The sequence below is a fragment of the Medicago truncatula genome, chromosome 1 (assembly GCF_003473485.1).
Source record: "Medicago truncatula cultivar Jemalong A17 chromosome 1, MtrunA17r5.0-ANR, whole genome shotgun sequence".
In the NCBI taxonomy this organism is placed as follows: Eukaryota; Viridiplantae; Streptophyta; class Magnoliopsida; order Fabales; family Fabaceae; genus Medicago; species Medicago truncatula.
In genome coordinates, this window is record NC_053042.1 from 37,183,810 (window position 1) to 37,207,146 (window position 23,337).

The 23,337-nt window shown below is 33.4% G+C and overlaps 2 protein-coding genes and 1 long non-coding RNA gene across 3 annotated transcripts; 1 reads left to right on the forward strand and 2 right to left on the reverse strand.

The window, feature by feature from the left end:
* The first annotated feature begins 508 nt into the window (after positions 1-508).
* On the forward strand, positions 509-6,559 carry LOC11431284 (CRM-domain containing factor CFM3A, chloroplastic/mitochondrial). The gene is made up of 9 exons (XM_003590734.4): positions 509-1,536; positions 2,119-2,608; positions 2,690-2,820; positions 3,373-3,723; positions 4,012-4,168; positions 4,362-4,654; positions 5,700-5,759; positions 5,868-5,957; positions 6,089-6,559. Exons 1-9 carry the CDS (start codon positions 712-714, stop codon positions 6,206-6,208), a joined length of 2,517 nt encoding a protein of 838 aa, XP_003590782.1. The 5' UTR covers positions 509-711; the 3' UTR covers positions 6,209-6,559.
* Positions 6,560-6,621: 62 nt separating this feature from the next.
* LOC11429573 (calmodulin calcium-dependent NAD kinase) lies at positions 6,622-10,844 on the reverse strand. Its single transcript, XM_003590735.4, has 9 exons — positions 10,728-10,844; positions 10,443-10,634; positions 8,901-9,124; positions 8,711-8,772; positions 8,356-8,568; positions 7,875-8,004; positions 7,451-7,791; positions 7,206-7,350; positions 6,622-7,099 (listed from the first exon to the last, which is right to left on the reverse strand). Exons 1-9 carry the CDS (start codon positions 10,735-10,737, stop codon positions 6,854-6,856), a joined length of 1,563 nt encoding a protein of 520 aa, XP_003590783.1. The 5' UTR covers positions 10,738-10,844; the 3' UTR covers positions 6,622-6,853.
* Positions 10,845-14,023: 3,179 nt separating this feature from the next.
* LOC120577331 (uncharacterized) lies at positions 14,024-22,004 on the reverse strand. The gene is made up of 3 exons (XR_005643386.1): positions 21,833-22,004; positions 21,598-21,750; positions 14,024-14,504 (listed from the first exon to the last, which is right to left on the reverse strand). It is a non-coding gene; the product is annotated as an uncharacterized lncRNA (long non-coding RNA).
* Between the last annotated feature and the right edge of the window lie 1,333 nt (positions 22,005-23,337).

The following is a 23,337-nucleotide window of genomic DNA, read 5'->3' on the forward strand; positions in this document are numbered from 1 at the left end:
AGAAACAAAAAACTGAAGTGGGAGAAGGAGTAAAAAGTCTCAAGAAATCTCAAGGCTATGTGTGGGAGACAAAAAAGTCTCTTAGGTGTGAGATTGTTAGTAGGTACAATTTACATTAAAAAGTTTCACAAAATCCATTACTCACAACAATCCATTAAAATCCTTACAATTTTGAATACCAATAGACAATTTTTAAGTTGTACAAAATCTCAATTGAATACCACTGGATTTTATTGTACTCATTAAAAAATCTTGAAAATCCTAATTGAATACCACAAGAATATTTTAGATTCCTTAAAAGTCTTGATTGAATACCTAAAAACTTTTTTAAAACAAAAAAGTCTTTTAAAATCTTTTGAAATTTCAATTGAATACATCCCCTAAATTTATGACATAAGTGATATTTATATTTCTCGTAAATAATCTTTATGTGTAATTTTTTTGGGTACAACTTTTCCCAATAATTTTGGAGAAAAATAAAAAATAAAAAATATAGTGGCAATGGGAGAAGGAAATGAGCTTTCCAGTTTTCTATCCACTAGTATCAATCTTTGGCGCTACCAAAAAAACCAGAACAGAGTAAGAAAAAAAACCAGAATCTTCATCTTCAATTTCAATTTCAATTTCAATTTTAACCCAACACCATAATCGTCCTTTAATTTCCACTCTTCATTCATTCATTCATTCATGTGAATATATCATCATTCATCAATGGCTCTTCTTCCCACTCGCCAACTTCACCCATTTCACACTTCTCCTAACTTCCATCATTCTATCCGTTTCTTCACCACAATTTCTTCTTCTTCAATTCAAAAAAGCTTCATTTTCAAAACACCCACAAAAAATTTCACTTATCTTTCTTCAAAAAATCCCATTTTTCACCTTAAGAGTTTCTGCACTGATACATGGTTAAAACGCTGGAATGAACAAAATCGCCCGAAACCGCCTCGCGGGGTTTTGAATTATCAAGGTTCTGGAAATGGGCATTCATCAAAATCTGATTTTGATAGCTCTGATGATGAAGATTTTGGTGGTAGTAGAATGGATAGAATTGTTGAGAAATTGAAGAAATTTGGGTATGAAAGTGATGAAAATGAGAATATAAAAGAAGAAGGAGTGATAGAAAAAGGGTCAATGGAGGATATATTTTATGTAGAAGAAGGAATGTTGCCTAATACAAGAGGCGGGTTTTCGCCGGAATCACCATTTGGGATTGGAAGTTATGGAAGTGGTGATGGTGGTGAAGTGAGGTTTCCTTGGGAGAAACCAGTGGTGGATGAAGAAGTTGAAGAGAGGACGAGTTCGAGGAAGAAGAGTAAGACTTCTATGGCGGAATTGACTCTTCCCGAGTCTGAATTGAGGAGGTTGTTGAAGTTAACTTTTATGAAGAAGCATAAGACGAGAATCGGGGGTGGTGGTGTTACTCAAGCTGCTGTTGATAAGATTCATGAGAGGTGGAAGACCTCTGAGATTGTTAGGCTTAAGTTTGAAGGTGATGCTGCACTTAACATGAAGAGGATGCATGAGATATTGGAGGTTTGGTTTTTTACCTTTTGCTTCTTGTATATTCAACATTTAATAGTCTTGTTTTTATTGAAAAACCTGTGCAACTTAGGGGATTCATGAAAACTAGATAGACCAACCCGAATTGTATGCATTTACACCTCAGTGTTTAAATATAGGACCTTGTTGACTAAATCACAGAAATTAAGAAAGTTGGTAGTACTATTAAATTTGTTAGTAATTGATATTATTTCAACAAGTTCATCCTTCAAGGTAGAGTACGTTTATGTTTCCATCGTAGTATTTATTGTTGGTTCAGGGGTATGTTTGTAAGGAAATTATTAATGCAGTTGAAAATTCAAATTAGGTTGTATAGAAAGAGACAGACATTTCTCAAGAGGGTCTTATACTTAGAGACGGAGGTAGTATAATATATTTATTTGAAAAGTTCTCAAATCCAATGTAGTGATGCATAATTGTGCAATCTTCTATGTCGGATTTCATATATTTTGTAGACATTTCACTGGAGTCTTTTTCAATTGTTCTTTCATACCTGCATCCTTGACTATCAATAACTGTGGCTATATTCTTGTTAATTCTTGATACTACATTCAGAAAAAAACTGGTGGTCTGGTGATTTGGAGGTCTGGCAACTCTGTTTCCTTGTACAGAGGTGTGAGCTACAAGGATCCTTCAATACAACAGAATAAACAGTTATATAGGAAAAACGAGAAATCTTTGAAGTTTCTATCAGCACCTTCGGATGATTTTGAAGTGGAGCCTTCTGAATTTACTACTGATTCTGAGACAAAAACATCGTTGGAAAAATTGGAATCTACAAATGATCAGAAAGAAAAAGTTAATCTGCCAAAAATCAGTTATGAAGATGAAGTAGACAAGTTATTGGATGGTCTAGGTCCTAGATATACAGATTGGCCTGGATGTGAGCCACTGCCTGTTGATGCGGATATGCTTCCTCCAACTGTTCCTGGTTACCAACCTCCCTTCAGAGTTCTTCCTTTCGGAGTGAGACCGACACTTGGTTTCAAGGAGGCAACTTCTCTACGAAGGATTGCTAGGGGACTCCCTCCACATTTTGCATTAGGTTTGTCATCGTTTCTGTTATGCAGTTATGCATGTGAAGTTTAGAATTTCATTGTGATCATAAATTAATCGTGAAATGTAGGTAGAAACAGGCAGCTACAAGGTTTAGCTGCAGCCATGATCAAATTGTGGGAAAAAAGTTCTATAGCAAAAGTTGCACTCAAACGTGGTGTGCAGCTAACTACCAGCGAGAGAATGGCAGAAGAGATCAAGGTGATTTATCATGTTCTCCCGGTTCAACTAATAAATTTTGTTGAATTGTTTTTGCAGTTTCATTTTCTTAAGCAATCTCTTCACTGTTCATGTATCCTTGGTATGCCATTCACGAAAGCATAGATTTTCCTTCTGTTTGAAAATGTACACAATTTTTTGCATCGTTAGTCTGTAGGCAGCCATTAAGTGGACATTAAGTATGAAGAGGATGAAACCAGTACGCTATGCAAGTTTGTAATTCGTAAGGGCTAGGACACTTGTACTGAGAAATTAATGCATCTCAACATCTGTTACGATCAGCATTTCATATTTGACTTAATATGACACTGTGATAAACTAAATAGTGTAGATTAGTACACAAAAGTCAGTAAGATAGCCTTTGCAATTAGCTTTGTGTACGATGGAATTCGCTGCTAAAATCAGATATAAGTATCACGTTATAGGCTTTTTTTAACACAAACAAAATAAGATCAGGTAGTTTTTTATATGCATTTGTACTACACCACTATGTGATGATTTGTAGATGAATATTTTTTTTATTACCGGATGCAGAAATTGACAGGTGGCATAATACTGTCCAGAAATAAAGACTTCTTGGTCTTTTATCGAGGGAAGAATTTTTTATCACCAGATGTCACTCAAGCCTTGCTAGAGAGGGAAAAAATGGCCAAATCAATGCAGGATGAGGAGGAGCAAGCAAGATTGAGAGCGTCATCATTGATCTTACCAGCTATTAATACATCAGAGTTGTCAGCGGAGGCTGGGACTCTTGGCGAAACTTTGGATGCAGATGCAAAGTGGGGAAAGACATTGGATGAGTGTCACGAGCAAAAAGTTATGAGAGAAGTAGAACAACTACGGCATGCCAACATTGTTAGAAAGTTAGAAGAGAAGCTTTCACTTGTAAGTCCTTTAAGTCTATATCTGAGACTGAAATTGATTCCCACATCATCAACAAGCCTAAATTTTTTGTTATAGCTGTTGGGCTTGTTTGATTTTTTAATGTGTTTAATAAGAGTCTTGTATAGACCCTAGTCATTCATCATTTAAAATATTGTATATGCACAATGTTAGTGGTACTTGAGGTTTTGCTATTCATTATCGTCATCTTTTGGTTCCTAATTTCACTCTAGGATTATTTTCCAATTTATAATTTACATGATTATGATCCCTGGATTTTTTGCTTACCAGGCTGAAAGAAAGATAAGGAGAGCCGAAAGAGCCCTAATGAAGGTGGAGGTCTCTTTGAAGCCATCAGAAACCAGAGCAGACCCTGAAAGTATAACCGATGAAGAGAGATTTATGTTTCGCAAATTAGGATTGCGGATGAAAGCTTTCTTACTTCTTGGTAGAGCTCTATCTATATGATATTTTCTTTACTCTATGTCAGAACCACTTTGATTCACTTCACCACTTGCTAAGGGTGGGATGAAAGAAATCAGATAGAAAAAGTTTACGTTACAAATAAATCTGATTCATGATAATGATATGTGAGGGTGCTTTAGTTGTGGTATTAAAATGAATGTAATTCATGATTGCAGGTAGACGTGGAGTTTTTGACGGTACTATCGAGAACATGCACTTGCACTGGAAGTACCGGGAACTGGTCAAGATAATTGTTAAGGCTAACAACTTTGAACATGTAAAAAAAATTGCACTAGCACTTGAAGCTGAGAGTGGTGGTGTTCTGGTTTCAGTTGACAAAGTTTCAAAAGGATATTCTATACTTGTTTACCGGGGAAAGGATTACCAGCGCCCTTCAATGTTGAGACCGAAGAATCTCTTGACAAAGAGAAAGGCTTTGGCACGTTCAATCGAGCTTCAACGACATGAGGTATGCACACAGACTTATTTCTTCCTATCAAATGCTAATTGTAATATTTTCCACTCCAATTTGTTGCATTCTGATAGAAACTGGTACCAATTAATATAAAAACTGCTTAACAACTGACTTTTATTGAGTAATATCTACAGAAAGGAACATTGTGCAGGAACTAGGAATTGCAAGATCACGGTTCTACCAAGTCTTTGAGAACTTGGCAACCACTTGATAACCCACTCTGCCTTCCCTTTCCTATTTATTCTGAATACAATACACACATAACTAATAACATAATTAATTAACAAATATAATTACATAATACACAATTAACTGTAGTAACTGTTTCGACCCTGCAATAACTGACCAAAGTCACTTTTGACTGTTTCAACCCCTCCTCCTGTATTATTCCTTTCTCAGAGGTCAAACACATTCCACTCTCAATTAGATATCTAACATAAAGTTTATCAATTTGGTCCCTAATACTTCCCAATCTTTCATTTTTTTTTTCTTCTGGCAAAACAACATTTTGTTTGGCTTAGTTTGTTGTGTTCAGTATGCATTGTTTATCCTTAATGTTATAGAAAAGCTTTTGTTAACAAAGTTATACATAAATAGTTTAGATGAAAAAAATTTAGAAATGTCAAGTTTTAACTCTTAGAATTTGGGTTGAGCCTAATCGACATTAGAAAACCAGCTTGTAAGGTGAGGGTTGCCAAATCTCTATAAACACTACACAGACCATATGACATGTCTAGGCAATGTGAGACTAAATCCACCCGTTAACACCCAACACAATGAAGGTGTTGGAGATTGCAATTAATGCAACCCGAATGCCGCAATTAGGCAGCTAGGGGCGGACTGCAATGAAGCAGAATTTCCAACAAGGACATATAGTGGGTAAATTGATAAAGGATATTTCAGATAGAAGGTTTTACTTTAATTCTTCTTATTTATTTCTCCATCTTGTAAATGTGCATATGTATACACATGTTTTTTTTGTTGTTGTTCTTTTCATGTTCATAATAAATACTCCTTGCCTCATTCTATTGACAAACAGGCACTTTCAAGTCATATTTCAACTCTGCAAAGTAAAGTGGAGAAGTTAAGATCCGAAATTGTACGTACTATTGATAGTTACATTTTTAGCATCTCATTACCATCTAAGCTGTTTATTATATGGAAACCTAGATTCCTGATTTTTGTTTGTCTGGACCAATTTTCACAGGAACAAATAGAGAAAGTAAAGGAGGAAGGAGATGAAGCATTGTATAACAGATTAGATTCGGCTTATTCTACAGATGATGATAACTCTGAGGTCTCTCTCTCTCTCTCTCTCTCTCTCTCTCACACACACACACACACACACACATACATTCACGCACACACTAAGAATTTATGACACTGCATTTCCTTTTATATTTGTGTGAAAATATGTTATATATGTAGGCGGAGGATGAGGAGGAAGAAGTTGAGGCATATCTTCAGAGTGACAATGATGAAAATGATAGTGAAGTTGAAAGTGATGCTATTTATTTCCAACCTGAGGAATTTGCCTCACAAAGTTGAAGGTCAGGGGTCGTGACTTTTTGGATTCCTGATGCCTATGTGGATCATCAATGGCAGTGACACTCGATTCATTGGAACAAAGCTGATTGATGAAGAATGTAATAGCTTGTTCGGACGAAACCACTGATAAATTCATGCTCAATTCAGTGAGATCATAGAGTATGCAATTGGACACTGTCCTGAATGTAATTGCTTATACAGTATTAAGGTTAGTATAAGATGTATGTATATACATTTGTTGGTTAAGTTAACTAGGATTGAATACGTCAAGGGGTCTGTTTACATATGGTTGAGGAATAGGACCTTCATATTTATTAGCTTATAGAAAAACTATCTGCTGATTTTGATGAATTTTATTTTATGAATTAAAATATTCAATAGAAATTGTTTTTTCTGTGTATAACTTCAAAATATTCAATAGAAATTGTTTTTCTGTGTATAACTTCATTTTGATCAGTACCTTTTCATTTGTACCAATTTACAAGTTTCAGGATGTTGTGATGGTTTTACACCAAACCCCATTAAAAAAAAAAAAACTTTTCTTTCTTATCTTAGTAAATCACACGGTTGAAATAAACAATATTTTTTTTATAATATCACACTTCATAAGAAAGTAACACTTGGTTCTGGCAGCAGCCATATTGGTCACACTTTTCTGATGGACTTCTCTATTATTTGAATGGATTCCCTCAACTCTTTCTGAACACTTGGCCTTGAAGGTGACAGAACAAAGTCCTTCCAAACAGAACCAGGTTCCATTGCTGGGCTAGGTTCCTTGTAAAGTTCACAGATGGAATCAGCTTCATTATTGAAACCTGCTACATTTTTCAAGCTTTTGATACCTACAGGATCCTCTAGTAGATTGTGATCACCATCCTTCCATCCAATAAGCTGTTTTGTGTGAAAAGAAAATTATCTTCTTGACATTTTAATTTTAATACTGCTAGTAATAAAGTGTAAATCAATCACAATCGAGGAAAGTTGCTCCTGTTTTTACCTTTGGTGGACCACCAACAGCATCTGTGCAATAGAGCCTAGCACTGTCAACAAGTTTGCAGTATTTTGGAAATGCATTAGCAAATCTTTTGTGAGATTGCAACTGTGAATTCACCCTCACTGCCCTCCCTGTCATAATAGCTCTCCTGTTAAAATTCCAAAAGGAAAATGTTAACTGTCATAACCAAAAATAACACCACCAAAGTACTACTAATATAGTTGAATTCCAAAAGGATAGATATACACCTAATGCCTCTAATAACTGCAAGATATCCATCACAAACCACACCAACTAGCTCAATTCTGTAAGGCTTTTGAGAGTGTAGTTCCCCTGTAGAATTTTCCTCTTGTTGATGTTCTTCTCCCTCATTCACTTGCTCCCAGTAATTTTCATTAATTGTACCATCCGCAGCTACTTTATATCCTACCCCCATTCTGTACTTATGTTTGTGAACATTTCTTGCCATAGCAATAGTCTGCTCCACAAAAGGTTCCCATGATAAGGTACCGTCCATAATCACATCTCGCCCTTTGTTTAGAGCCGCCACTAGTAGAGATGATGCAGCATCAGTTGAAGATTGATGCACCTGCTCAGATTTTGAAATGTTTAGATCATACATTGATCATAGTAACATTGCATGAAGGTGATCTTGTTCAGATAGCAGCTTACCAATTCAGCAGTTTGAAGCATGTCATCATGGTGACCCCTTGAGTTAAGGGCTTTATATATAACATCATTCTCCTTAAAAGCATCTGCCTCAACAACCACTGCCTTTGAAGCTGCTCCCAACCAAAATGATCTGCCAAAGCCATAATATTTATTTTTAGGCATAAAAACAAAGTTCTTACATCTGCAAAGTACAAAGTAGGCATGTATGGTTCTTTTAATACTTAAATATGCATGTATAGTTTGAATAATCCTATTTGCGAGACTCGTGCATATAGGATGGATCCTATTTATGACACAGGCTTGGATTGTTTACTGTCTCTCCAGCCGCACCTCAGTAGTTGGATTGATCCAAAGTCAGACATTAAATCCAACAATCAAATTGAGGTGCGTCTAGAGAAACAACAATTGACTATTAAAAGTGAAAAGATAGATTTTGTAGAATTATTAAACGTGGGAGAGTAGAATTAGGATGGATAATTACTCTTTAAGAATGTCTTTAAGAACAGTGCTCTTTCCAGCTCCCATGCCACCACCCATGAACAGTAGAACTGGATTCCTCTCACTGAGGGGCATGGGGACCATGACTTCTTTGGTTTGAGAAACACCACCATTTATTACTTTCATCTCTTCGACCAAAGTAGAGAACACTCTTGTCACCTTCAGATTCTTGGTTACTCTCTCAAACCTTTGTTTCCTATAAACATAAACATCACTTACTTAGTGTCATTTCCCCCTATATTAAAAACATGTTAGTTCCTTTGAAGTGTTTTAACTCTATAATGATTTGAACTTAAATTATTTGAATCAATGATGAAAATATTAAATGAGCAAGTTACCTTGTAGCTGCCAATAGAATTTCTTTCAGCTTCGTTTTGTGCTGAGACTCAGTTTTCAGTATCTATTGGTCAACGAAAGAGATACTCAATAATATTTTTTGGCAAAAGACATACTCAATACTTAATTGAAGAGAAAAATATGTATCAGAACATAACATAACAAATAAAAAAGAATAAATGGAGAATGAACCTGACTAATAACAAATGGAGCTTGTTTCCAATGAAATGCAAAATAACTGAGGATGCATTTCTCAAACTCATTAACCAACTTGACATAGAGAGATTCATAGTCCTTTTCATTGCCAAGATATTCAAAGATGCTTTGATCACATCCTTTGGATTTTTGTAGATATTCTTGGGCAAGTTTGCATAATTCTGGCACCTCACTTGCATCTTCAAATCCTATTTGCCTAGCTACCAACACACAAACACACAAAAAAAATTAAAATTCTGAATTTGATCAAATAAATATTCAGCTGCATTTCATCTTTCTGATTTTCTAGAATATGCAATTTTAATATCTCATTGTAGGGAGGGCCAGAAGCCTACCTACTAGAATATGGCAAAAATCCTAAGAACAAAAACACTGACAAGGTCATTCTTTAATCTTTACTAAAGATGGCAATAGATATGCACAAAGAATTATTTGTTATTACATTCGTCACGAAATATAAGATCATGCTGATTGAATCACAAAGAATTAAAAATAGTTGCTTGTCATATTAAATTCGATGACAATTGATATTGTTTACAAATTTACTCTAAAGAATCGAGAATTAGTCAATATTTTTATCAAAGTATTACATACTGCAAAAAAAATATGTAACTTAATTAAGACTATCTTGGTGAATAGAGACCTTACATTTTAAATATTTATTTAGTCTCACCTAATTTTTATAGACTAAAGTTGAATAAAACTTATATTATATAGGACACAGTCAAGCTTTGAATATTTGATAGGAACTAAAAATATATTTAATAAAAAATTCTTTAAAACAACTTTTTTTTAGGAATTCAAAACAATTTATTATTAGGTCGAGTCGCTTATCTGACGTAAATTTGATTGGGATTTGTTCGATTTAAAGTTTTTTTTTTTTTTTTGAGGAAAAAAGTTAATTAATTTTTTTAACAAATCTACCTAAACCTACCTAATCCAATTTGCATTTAGTTAATTTAAATGATGTGAATTATCTTTCTTTCAATAGTTATTTTTTAAAAAAATATAGTTAAATTAAATGTTTTCTTTCTTTCTTTCATTCTTGTATTTTTTTTTTTAAATATAACATTTTATGTGGGTGGAGTTTTGAAACTCATATGAACAAGGGTAGATTTTAAAGCCTAAAAAACGTTAACATAAATATTTATAGATTATCCACTAATAAAATTCGGTGTTAATGCGAGTTGAACTCACGCCCCATAATATGAGAATTTCCTTTTGAAGATTTTATTTTATTTTTGCGAAACTTTTTATGGTTCTGTTTTCTTATTCAATTTTTTCCTTACACTATTTTTTTTCTTCTTCTCCTCTTTTGACTAATACACCACTTGAGTTTTGAGACAATCATTTTGGTGAAGCACATCTTATCTTATCTACTACTAGCATTTAGCATAACAACATTGTTTGTGTTGTAAAATATTTGTGATAGTCTTTGTCACAGTGAGATTGAAAAAGAAAGGACAGTCACAGTATACTAGCTTGCAAGAATCCCCAAAAAAGTGAAACATTACATACCAACATAGTGGGAGAACTTTTCTATCTTTTCCAAACGACCAGATTCTGTTCTATCAACGTGAGGAATGATCTTATCATCTGTCACCACCGTGGACTCTTGCTTCCGGTAACGCGAGGCAGCAGCCGCGGCAATCAAACCGGCAAAGGAGGCAGCTAGAACATGTGTGAGCCGGATGGCTTTACCAATACCATCTGAAAAACATTATGAACCAAATTGAATTGAACATATGCTTAGTATTTTATTTTTGTGAATGAAAGAAGAATAAAGAGAGAAAAATTAAATACCTTGCTCCATCTTGTTGGAAATTCACAGTCACAACTCACAAACACGACTACTAAATGACTAGAGCCAAAGAAGAAGCTGTTGCCTTGATTGCTACTTCTAGCACACAAATCAAGTGGTATGAAATCATGAAACAACTCAGCATTTCTTTATTAAATACTCATCCATATTTCATCTACTTGATATATTAAATAAAGGGTTAATTAAGTTTTTAGTCTCTATAAATATTCACAGTTTTGTTTTTAGTCCTTACAAAATAAAATCACACTTTTTAGTCTCCGTGACATTTTCCTTAATAATTTTAAGGACCAAAAATGCTGATGGAAAATTTTTATAGGGACTAAAAATGCTGATGGAACATTTTTATAAGGACTAAATATGTTGATGAAAATTTTTATAAGGACTAAAATGTGTGATTTTATTTTGTAGGGAGTAAAAACAAAACTGTGAATATTTATAGAGACTAAAAACTTAATAAACCTTTAAATAAATGGAGTGTTAAAGAGAGTACACCTTATCGGCTATTGAAAAACATAAAGCTTATTTACTTTTCGTGGTATAAATCACATTTTGTTGTTTATCATTCCAAATTTTATGATTGGTGTCATAATCCATTTTTATGTTTAGATGCTGGTTAATTGTTATTATTTCTATTTGAGACTTAATTATTGACTATCCTCTTTAACACACCTTGTGCTGGAGGAATATATTGTCGGTTTTAATATATCTTATTTTGATTTGTTAAAAAAAAGTGGAGTAATTAAAATCTTTGAGACAATTTTTTTAATGAATTTTTTAAGACAAATGTTAATTTGTATCCTAAATGACACATGTTAAGAAACTCGTTATAGAAATACATATATAAAAAATCGTACATTAAACTTCTAAAAAGTAAAACTATCATTATAAAATTGCCCTTCTTAGATTGTTTAACATGACACATTCTTTAATCAATACCCATCAAATAAAACTAGTACATCGATCCCCGTGAGCTTAGCTCAGTTGGTAGGGATATTGCATATTATATGCAGGAGTCGGGGTTGGAACCCCGGACACTCCACTTCTCCACAATTAAATTGTGTGAGCTCTAGCCATTAGGCTACTCGACAAAAAAAAAAAAAAAACTAGTACATCGACTGGATTAATTACGTGGACCGTGCCAACAGAAGATTTGATTGAACTCCAACTTAGAATGACACATTCACATTTAATATTATTTTAAATAGGATTATCTTCTCCCGGAGATATTTAAGATTTTTTTTATTAAGTATACCTTATCCAACCTGTTTTCAACGTTTAAAAGTATTTTCATCGGCACGTTTGTGTCTGAATCATAGCGTACCTTAGGTGATAGTTGATATCATATGACGGGGACACAGTGTTGGTAGGTAAATGGTAAGGTTTTTGTTAACTAGTATCCTTAAAGAAATTTATAATTATAAAAATTGTCTTAAAAATATAAACTATTATTTTTTATTAACTAATTATTACATCATTTTTTGATAAAATTTTATCTCTTTTAACTGCTTAATCAATGCCCCAGAGATACTTGGTTAACATTGTCGAAAGAATAAATGCATATTATTCATCTGAAAACAAATAGTATTTTTTTATTGAAGACAAAATGGCCGTGGCATGCACTTACATATCACAACTAATATGAATCATTTGTCAATATTTTGGTGGTGGTCGGAATTTTAAATCTCAAATTTTGTATCTATTATTATCTTTACCAACTGAGCTAAGTTTACGAGTACAATTATTTATCAATGTATAATAACTAATGTGAATCATGTATTTTATAGTTATTTTTAAAATGTAACTATAAAATTGGTTTACATGTTTTATTTTTAACAAATGTGTCAGCATATTAAATTGTTATTAGATATCAAAGAGCAAATGGCAAAATATTTCTACTTTAAAATGAAAGTTGCAGAGATTATAACATACCACACGTTACACGATTAATATTTTGGGTTCTTTGTACACAACGTCAGCGAAATACAAGTAGATTTAAATCATCAAATTTAAGCTAGGTAAGTGAAGAAAAATCTTAGATGTTTTTTGTGACTAACTACGATTCAAATTGAAAGGAAAATTTTATCGGACAATTGTAAGATCTGCAATGTTGTAGAAACAAAGTATTATGCGGTGAACAACCAACACGAGAATAAATTAGTGTAGTGTGTTGGAACAAAATGTGTTTAACATTACCCTTTAAGGATTTTGATGATAACAAGGTATTAAAAATTGTCAATTGGATATGCTAATATTTGTTCAAGTGTGCATGACCATAGACAAAAATTTGAAATCATTATTAGGTTATAGAAGAACAGAAGAGAGCAAAGGAATCAACAAAAATGAAGCTTAAGGCGTTTGAAGAGAAGTGCTCTTGAAGACAAAAGTGCTCCTGAAGTGATGACATTATCAGAAGCAAGTTCATCAGAAGCATCTCATCAGAAGCAAGATCACCAGAAGCTAAAGTTCACCAGGAGATGCAAGACTTAAAGCTTCAAAGGTTGTTCAATGGATTTAATCTCGTCTAAGCATTGCAGAAGACTGGAAGAGTGAAGCAACGACTATTTTAAAAGGATTTGAAGGCATTGGATGCTTGTTCTTTGAAGGGCGTTGACAAAGTACAATTGTACGAAGTGTACAACCACTATCTCCACTACTCAGTTTGTGTCTCTGCTACAAGACAAGAATAACAGCTCTGCCTGCAACAATGTTCCTACATACTGGAATTGGATTTGAAATTGATCCTTCATAGGAAAATAATCATATCAGGCAAAAGATCATTGGTGATTGATCAAAGCTTCAAACGACTCTATTTTGATGTGCTGACAATTCACAACGTCTCTTTCACACCTCTATATAAAGGAGTGAAGACTTAGAGAATGGAAAGACTCAGCAACAATTTGAAAGCGCCTAAACTCTGTCGAAATTGTTCTGCATCAAAAGTTCACTTATAATTTCTTATCAAAGTTCATATCTTAGAAATTCTAGAGTCATAAGAGCCTGTATCTGATTTGTATTGTGAACACCACTGATTGTATATCAAGTGTTCAACCTCAAACATTTTTCTTTGTAATTCTGTTTGAATTTAGAAGTCTCTTGCAGCTGGACTTGAGCATTAGAAGTCTCTTGATTGTGTTCAGAAGCATAGGAAGTCTCTTGCAGTTGTGCTTGAGCATTTGAAGTCTCTTGCTAGTTTTAGCAGTGAGCAGTTGTAATCAGATATTACATTTTAGTGAACTCTCCTTGGAAGTACAAGAGGGACAGGACTGACTTCCGGTTTGTGGAAGGAACTTGTATAATTGCTTTGTGTCTTTCTTCTCTCTCTCTCTCTCTCTCTCTCTCTCTCTCTGTTTTATCTGCTGCTACTTAGTTCTGGAAATCACTTCAAAAGCATAACTATATTTGCTTCTGATCGGTGTTTTCAGCTTAGGAGAAAGCGAAGAAAAAGCTAACACAATTCAACTCCCCTTCTTGTGTTTTTCTCACTTCATAGCGCGGAGATGAAAATGTAGCGTTGGATATGTGGTGAGACAAGATGATAGAATTAGAAATGAAAAATGAGAGAGAGAGAGAGAGAGAGAGAGAGAGAGAGAGAGAGAGAGAGAGAGAGAGAGAGATGGTGTAGCACTTATAGTGAAAAAAAATGGTTGGAAAATAGAGTTAGGTAATTTGGGCATGTGAAGAAAAGATCTATAAATTTTGTGCAGTAATGAGAGTAGATCAGATGGAGGATATCCATATCTCTAGAAATAGAAGAAGACCTGAAAAACATATGAATAATTAGTAAGAAAGACATGATGATTAATGAGTTAAATCAAAATATGGTTTAAGATAAAACATTATAACGTAATTTGATTCATATTATTGATCCTACGTATTGTGATAAGACTTGTTTTTATGCAAATCAAATCATGGTTTTCAAAGTATCTTGAAGAAGATTCGTCGATCAACTCATTTACATCCAATACATATAGATTCGTGGAGGCGAATCGAACCTAAAATTTAGTGTGATACCCACTTTGGAGTTTTCTTCATGCACAACTAAATGGAGACCCTCAATTTTGAGGTCTTAAACGGGTTCCACATTGACACATCACTTTTTTTTATAATTTTTTAAGGCTTAAATATGTAAATCGTCCCTGTAATTTGGCGTGTTTTTGGTTTTTGTCCTTGTATCTTTTTTTGTTCTAAAACAACCCTGTAAGTTAATAACTTTTTGATTTTCGTCCCTCCCGTCAACTTCCGTTACAAAAACGCAAATGTGGCAAACGGAGGATGACGTGGCAAACTTATTGATGAGTCACACAGTGAGAGGGACCAAAACCAAAAAACGAAATTTGTAGAGGGACCAAAGCCAAAAAACAAAATTCGTAAAGGGACCAAAACCAAAAAGCGAGAAAAAATAGCTTTCTTCATCTTCTTCCTTCCACCTCTTTTACATCTTCATCATTGTCTTCATAAATTCATCAAAAAACCCAGGAAAAAATACTCAGAAAAGAGATAAAAAAAACTCAAAATCATCATCTCACTCTCAATAGACAACTTCTCACAAACCCAAACAAAATCCCCATTGACAATGGTCAGATTGACATCTCAACACTAAAATCCACAATGTTCATAGTCCCAACTAAACTTTTATTGATAATATCGAAATCAAATTATAACAACAAAATCCTCATTGTGAATGCTCGAATTCCCAATATTGAAAAAATTCACAAAACTCTCAAATTGAAAAACCTAAAGAATGATTTTTTTTCATTACCAACTCTCGTCTCATCATTGATCTCGCATCTCTGCTGTTTCTTGGTCACTCCAAATGCTTTCTTCGTCAATTCTTTGAACTTTAATATCATCATTTTTGTTTCGAACATTTGGGTCGTGTTCTTTATTTCCGGTTGATTTGGAAGATTGTTGTGTTAAATTGGATTATAAGAGAAAGGTTTAAGTTTGATATGAATATTCTTTTCATTTGAAGTTCTAGAGGGATAATAAATATGTTGGAATGTTGAATTGAGATAAGTTTTATTTTAAAGTGTGTGAAATTGGATTGCACGTTGAACAGTGGGTATATTGGTTTAATTTGATTTTGTTGTTTGTGAGAAGAAATAAAAGAGAAGTTATAATTGAATGTGTTGGATTGAGTTTGTTGTTGTTTTGAGTTGATGGATTTTTGGATTTTGAAGTGATGAATTTCTGTGTTTGGTTGATGATGATGATGAAGTTTATGAAGACAATGATAGTAATGAAGAAGAAGATGTGGGAAAAAGATGAAGAAATATAATTAAATTTGAATTTTTCGTCTTCTCGTTTTTTGGTTTTGGTCTTGGAAATAGTCAAGTTCATCTACAAATTTCGTTTTTTGGTTTTGGTTTTGGTCCCTTTACGAATTTTGTTTTTTTTGGCTTTGGTCCTTCTACAAATTTCGTTTTTTGATTTTGGTCCCTCTCACTGTGTGACTCATCAATAAGTTTTCCACGTCAGGCACTACCACGTCATCGTCCGTTTGCCACATGTGCATTTTTGTAACGGAAGTTGACGGGAGGGACGAAAATTAAAAAGTTATTAACTTATAGGGGTTGTTTTAAAACAAAAAAAGATACAGGGACGAAAACCAAAAACACGCCAAATTACAGGGACAATTTACATATTTAAGCCATTTTTTAATAATAGTACATAATAGGTACTCAATCACTCCAATAGAAACCCTGTAACAAAAGGTTTAAATGAGACCCACCAATAATTTTTTATCATTTACATTTCAACAAAAGTAACTCAACAATGTTATTTTATTAAAAAGTGGTGTGGGGTCCACTTAAGAATGGGGATCATAAGTGAGACCCCGGGTCTTAAGAGACCCCAAAATTTTTTCCCACAATGGGGGTACCTATTTGGTATCGGGTCTTAAATGGTGAAGACCTCACCATTGTGGATGGTCTAACACCTCTAATCGTCTTTGTTTTCGTTTTCTTTTATTCTTGGTTTTTGGAGCAACCCACAACAAATGTTCTGACAGGAGGCTGCATATGTATTGAACTTTAAAATTTGTAGTTTGCCTATATTGTATCTGGGCCTCCCTGTTGGAGGTGATTCTCGTAGACTGCATTTTTGGAATCCTGTGGTTAATTGCACAAAATCTCATCTGTCCCGTTGGAAAAGCAAACATCTTTCTTTTGGTGGTCGTCTTGTTCTTCTTAAGTCTGTCTTGATCTCTCTCCCTGTCTATGCTCTTTCCTTCTTCAAAGCTCCCTCAGGTATCATCTTCTCTATTGAATCTCTTTTAATTTTTTTTTTTTGGGTGGGTGTGAGGATAATAGGAAAATTTCCTAGACTGATTGGGAGTCCATATGTTTTGCTAAGGAGGTTTGAGGTTAGGAGACTTAGGGAGTTTAATTTGGCGTTGTTAGGGAAGTGGTGTTGGAGGATGGTAGTGGATAAAAAGGGGTTTTGGTTCATAGTTCTGACTGCTAGATATGGTGGGGTTGGGGGGCGACTTCAGTCTTGTGGTAGTTATGGGTCAGTGTGGTGGAAGGATATTGTCTGTATCCGTGATGGCAGTAGTTCGGTGTTGGGGAGTTGGTTTTCAGACAACTTACGTCTTAGAGTCGGTAATGGTGTTAACACCTTGTTTTGGCTGGATAGGTGGGTGAGTGATGTCCCCGTTTGTGAGAAATTTCGACGCTTATATAATTTATCTGATAATAAATTAGCTACTATGGCGCAAATGTTTCATTGGGGGTGGGATGTGGGTGGGGAAGCATGGAAGTGGCGAAGGAGGCTTTAGGTTTGGGAGGAGGAGTTGTTAGAGGAGTGTATGCTTTTTTTATTAACAGTTACGTTGCAGGTTGATTCTGTTGATGCTTGGAGGTGGACCCCTGACATAGCCAACGGTTGCACGGCTAGTGGTGCTTACCGCTTGCTCACAGATACGACGCATATCAATAATCAGATTCCGGCTAAGCTGTTATGGAGGAAGGATGTGCCTTTGAAGGTTTCATTGTTTGCTTGGCGTTTGTTTCGCAACCGATTGCCTTCAAAATTAAATTTATTCCGTAGAAGTATCATTCTTCCTGAGGCGCGGAACTGTGTTAGTGGTTACGGTTTTCAGGAATCTGAATGTCATTTATTTCTATCTTGTGCTTTTTTCGGTCATCTCTAGCAGCTGGTTAGAAATTAGTTTTGTGTTCACTCAGCGGATCCATCCCATATTTTGGATCATTTCATTCAGTTCGGTTCTTCTACAGGTTACGGTAAATCTAAATGCTCTTTTATGCATTTGATTTGGTTTGCTACAACTGGGTAATTTGGAAGGAAATGAATGCTAGAATTTTCACAGGCACTCAGAGTTCCCATATACAACTTCTAGAGAATGTCAAACATCTTTCCTTCTGGTGGTTTAAGGCTAGTGTTGTATCTTTTCATTATAGTTTTTACAACTGGTGCCAAAATCCTTTGTTATGTGCAGGAATGTGGCTAATTTTTTCATTGTTGTTGTACTCTGACTGTATTTTGTGAGCGCTTTCTGTGGTACACCTTGTACCTGGAAGTTGGCTCTCTGTTTCAATATGTCATTTTGATTTCTTAAAAATAAAATAAAAATGTTCTGACATTAAATATCACCTAGTTATAATGTTACATCGACAACGACAATACGTCTTTATTAAATTATTTTTGTAAAATAGCCATTAAAAAATGTGACAGGTAATTATAATTTAAGAAATTAATCGATTAAAACATAGATTAAGGAGTGAATGGGAAATGACTTTGTCGATGTAAACTAGTTTTCTTTAATAGGTTAATTGTTCATCTCTAATATATGTGAAGTCTGAAAAATAATTTTGTAATAAAAAAATACGGATTCTACGTATGTATGTAATTTGAGATTCTTCCTATTTTTTACATAATTTTTTTTTTTGGGTTAAATAAGTTTTTCGTCCTTATAAAATATCAAATTTTGATTTTAGTCCCTAAAAAATAAAATGAGATGTTTTCATCCTAAAAAAAAAATTCTTTTATTTTTGGTCCTTAATGGATATAATTTTGACATGTTTGTGACATTTTTTGAACATAATATGAATATATAAAGGTTGAACATAATAAACATACATAATATGGATACAATTTGAACATAAAAAAGTTATAATTTTTACATTCACATGAACATAAAGTGGTCATTAAGGACCAAAAACAATTTTTTTTTTTTTAGGATGAAAACATTCAGTTTAATTTTTTAGGGACTAAAATCAAAATTAGCTATATTTATAGGAACGAAAAACTTATTTGACCCTATTTTATTTTAGAGATGCAGTTCAGAAAAGTGATCTGAACGTTAAATTTTTTCATGATTTTTTGTATGTATATTTAGGACGTTAAAATATGACTTTCCCTGCAAAAATAGAATTTTTCAACAAGGAACGAATTAATTATGAATTTTTAAAACTCCAAAAACTAAAATAAAATAAAATAATGGAAATCACAATCTAGAAATTGAATTTTGAGTTGTTTTTACACAGATACCTCTATAAAATACATAGAGAGGACCTGAAAAGTTTCATAATATTTCAATCCTGAAATGTGTCATATCATTTTGATTACACCTCAATTATATTGAATTTTCAACCAAATCGTACAAAATTGTAATTTTGTTCCAAGTAAACATATACTCGTAGGTCAAATTGACGTCCTAATTAACATGCCTCCAAAGTTTATTTAAGTAAAATAATATTATGCGTTCTCATCAGATATCTATTTAAAGTTATTTTACATCGACAATGGATCTTCATTCAATTATAAATTTAATTACACTTATTGAAAATGATAAAAAAATCATTATAAATGTATTAAAGTCTTTTTGAAGGAAAAAATATATATTAATGTTAAATATTGTAGATTAATGTATTTTTATAATTGTCGATGAATGTTAGTTTGGTTGGTACACATATCCTCCAGGAATATAGGGTCAATTCTCGTTGTCTAGAACTTCATAAATAGATTATTTGTAAGTAGATTAATTAACGTTAACTGAGTCTTAATATATGAGTCCCTAAATCCTAACTGAAGGTAAATCGACATTAACAGAATAAGCAGCGGAATAACATTTCGATTTACTTTCCTTGGATCATTACGAATTGAAACTTGAACCAGTGATTCGATTGTTACCTTAGAACGATTAGTCTGAAAACGATCGATGGAATCTGCGAACTGGAATCTCGATCACAGCCAAGCAAACAACAGAGCCTCTATTGAGTCCACACGAACAGTGCTCCTCCAAAACCTCGGTGCTAACCAAGAAGACGGAAGTCAGAGAACTAGGGTTTCTGCAAGGAAAACGTAACCGCAAACTATTGCACTAGGGTTCTATTTATAGAACTCCTTATGTGCTTTGCAAGTCAAACTCGTTTTTGACTTCACTAAGCCCAATACGAGTTTAGCAAATTTTGCTAAATCATTAGCATTATTTACTAAGCGCACCCTTTATATAAGTCTTACTTATACATATCTCTTTTGACTGCTCTTTGTGTGTGACCCTTTAGGTTCTAGTCACGTTGGCAATGATATTAAATCTAATATTTAATACTATAAACAATGAGCGGTATCTAGCAACACATCATTGCTACCCAAGTGACAAGAATGTCAAGTAATCTGACGAAACCTTTCATGATATACATTATTACTCTATCAACATTAATCAGATGTTAGCCTTTTTCTTTTGTAGCGGTTTCACTCACCTATCAGTATTCAGTGGAGCACATTGATCTAATCTGTAGATAGCATTTTTCTCCATCCAATTTTCAATGAGAACAACAATTGTTAGGAGTTAAGCATATGTAAAGAGCTCATCCCAAAAGAATAGCCTCACATTGAGCACTTTTACCTATTCGATGTGGGACTCCTAACTTTTAATTGCTATGATTTAAACACATGAGAAGAGTCCAACCAAAAAAACTAGTCAATAAGGCAGAAGAGTCTCATGACTTGGAGTATCATGTGAGACTCCTAACATTATCACGTCCTTGAAGAGTCGATTAAAGATTTTCAGTTATCTGCACTAACCTGGTGATAGCCGTTTTTTTATGGTGACTTCCCTCACCTATATGTATTCAATGGAGCATCTTAATCAACATATCGGTAGCCATTTTCCTTACACAACTCTCAATGATAGCACAAATTGTTAGGACTTGAGCATATTTATTAAATTAAAAAGACTAATCCATCAAGTGGAAGAACTCCATGGCTTAAGTACCACACTGAACATTTTATCTATTCAATATGGGACTCCTAACATGACCTCATTGCATTCGCAAATATCAATTGGATCAAAATATGAAGATGGTAGAACATTAGATGATAAACGAGCCAATTTTAAACTAGTTCGAGACTAAATTCATGTTGGACTTGATTTCACGAATTAAATAAATTCGGGCAGAAAATTAATCTTGTTAGAAAAATGAGTTGAATTATATCTATACAATTTGATTCTTTTGATGTGTATATGTGTTTATATATTTTGACAAAAAAAAAAGTGTGTATATATAATGGTTAAAGTGAATTGTTCCATGGTATATATATAATGGTGGGAAGGTTTTATACTCTCCCATGTGAAATGCCACCTACATTTATATGTTACTTTTTCCTTACGACTTTCCTACACTACTTTTTCTTCCTTTTGACTAATACACCAGTTGATTTTTGAGACTATCATTTTGAAGAAGCACATCTTATCTACTAGCATTTAGCATAACAACGTTGTTTGTGTTGTAAACATTTGTGATAGTCTTTGTCACAGTGAGATTGAAAAAGAAAGGACAGTATACTAGATTGCAAGAATCCAAAAAAAGAAAGTGAAATGAAACATACCAACATAATGGGTGAACTTTTCTCTCTTTTCCAAACGACCAGATTCTGTTCTATCAACATGAGGAATGATCTTCTCATCTGTCACCACTGTGGACTCTTGCTTCCGGTAACGCGAGGCAGCAGCCGCGGCAATCAAACCGTCAAAGGAGGCAGCTAGAACATGTGTGAGGCGGATTGCTTAGTATTAGTGTGTTGTGAATGAAAGAAGAAGAATGAAGAGAAACAAATAAAATACCTTGCTCCATCTTGTTGGAGATTCACTCACGAATCACGATCACGATCACGATCACAAACACGAACGCAAATTGACTGGAGCTAGAGAAGAAGCTGTATTTGACTGCCTTAATTTAATACTCTTCCATTTCATCTACTAGTGATACATTAAATAAAAATTTGGTTTAGACTTTACAATGGGACAATGAAGAATTCTGACAAAAAACATACATTCACATTTATTTAGTATTATTTTAATGGTAATGTTAACTTGTGTTTTGGGTTACAAGTGGACTAAAAAAGGAAAAGAAAAAAAAAATTGTAATAAAAATATTAATATTTAAATAGTTACAACATTAAATTCACAATATAATTTTCAATAGTATATTTTATCTTTTAACATCTTAACTTATATTTTAAGGCACAGATTAACATTTTTCTTATCTTTTCAATATATATTTATTTTAAATGGAGAAGAGTTACATGTGTTTTATTTGATACAAAAGTATCATTGAAGTTTAAGGGAAAATTTTATCGAATAGCTGCAAGACCAGAGTACTAGGTGATGAAAAATCAACACGAGAATAAAATGAGCGTAGTAGAGATGAAGATGTATTGTGGATGTCTTGTAAGACTAGATTGTAAGACTAGATGAGATAGAATTAGAAATGAAAATAGAAAATTGCTTTTCTAACATAAGGAAACTTCACAAAGACACAAGTAAAATACTAAAATGCTCCCAACGGCAGTTAACTGCCGTTGCTTTCTGTTATTTGAACAGAACAGCATAGGAGTTTCCAAAACTCCATTGTTACGTTTTTTGCTTCCATAGGTGCGAATTTCACAATGCATAAGCCATTCCAAGCCAATTTCAAGCACAAAATCAAGTAAGTTTTTTGAATCCTATTGCATTGCTATTTTTTGATTGATTTGTTAGTTTTTTTTTTTGTTAAATTGCGATTGTTTATTGATTATAGAGGTTGAATTGTTAGGTTTATGTTAGAATTGTTTAGATTGTTAGAATTGTAAAATTGTTATTAAATTATGGTAGAATTTTTAGGATTAGATGAATTGTTGTATAATCGTTGCGATTAGTTTAGGATTGTTATGAAATTTTGTTGTTATGAATTTGTGATAGAATTGTTACGATTAGTTACGGTATAATTTTTAGGATTAGTTCAGGTTTTGATGAATTATTGTAGAATTGTTACGACATGATGTAGATTTTGATCGTCATTTATTTGTTCAATAGGAAGTATTCATTGTCAAAAAAGCAATTTTCATAAAAATATTAGAGAGAAAGTTGGTGTAGCAATTAAGTATAAAAGATGGTGGAAAATAATCTTAGATATTTTGAGCATGTAGAGAAAATACATATAAATTATGTAGTAAGAAGTGGATTAGACAAATAATAGTCATATCCTAAAGGTATATAAAGACCTAAAAAAAACTTTATGGAAAATAATTATAAAAGAATTAAAGATTAATGAGTTGGACCAAAAATATGATACATGATAAAAAAATAAT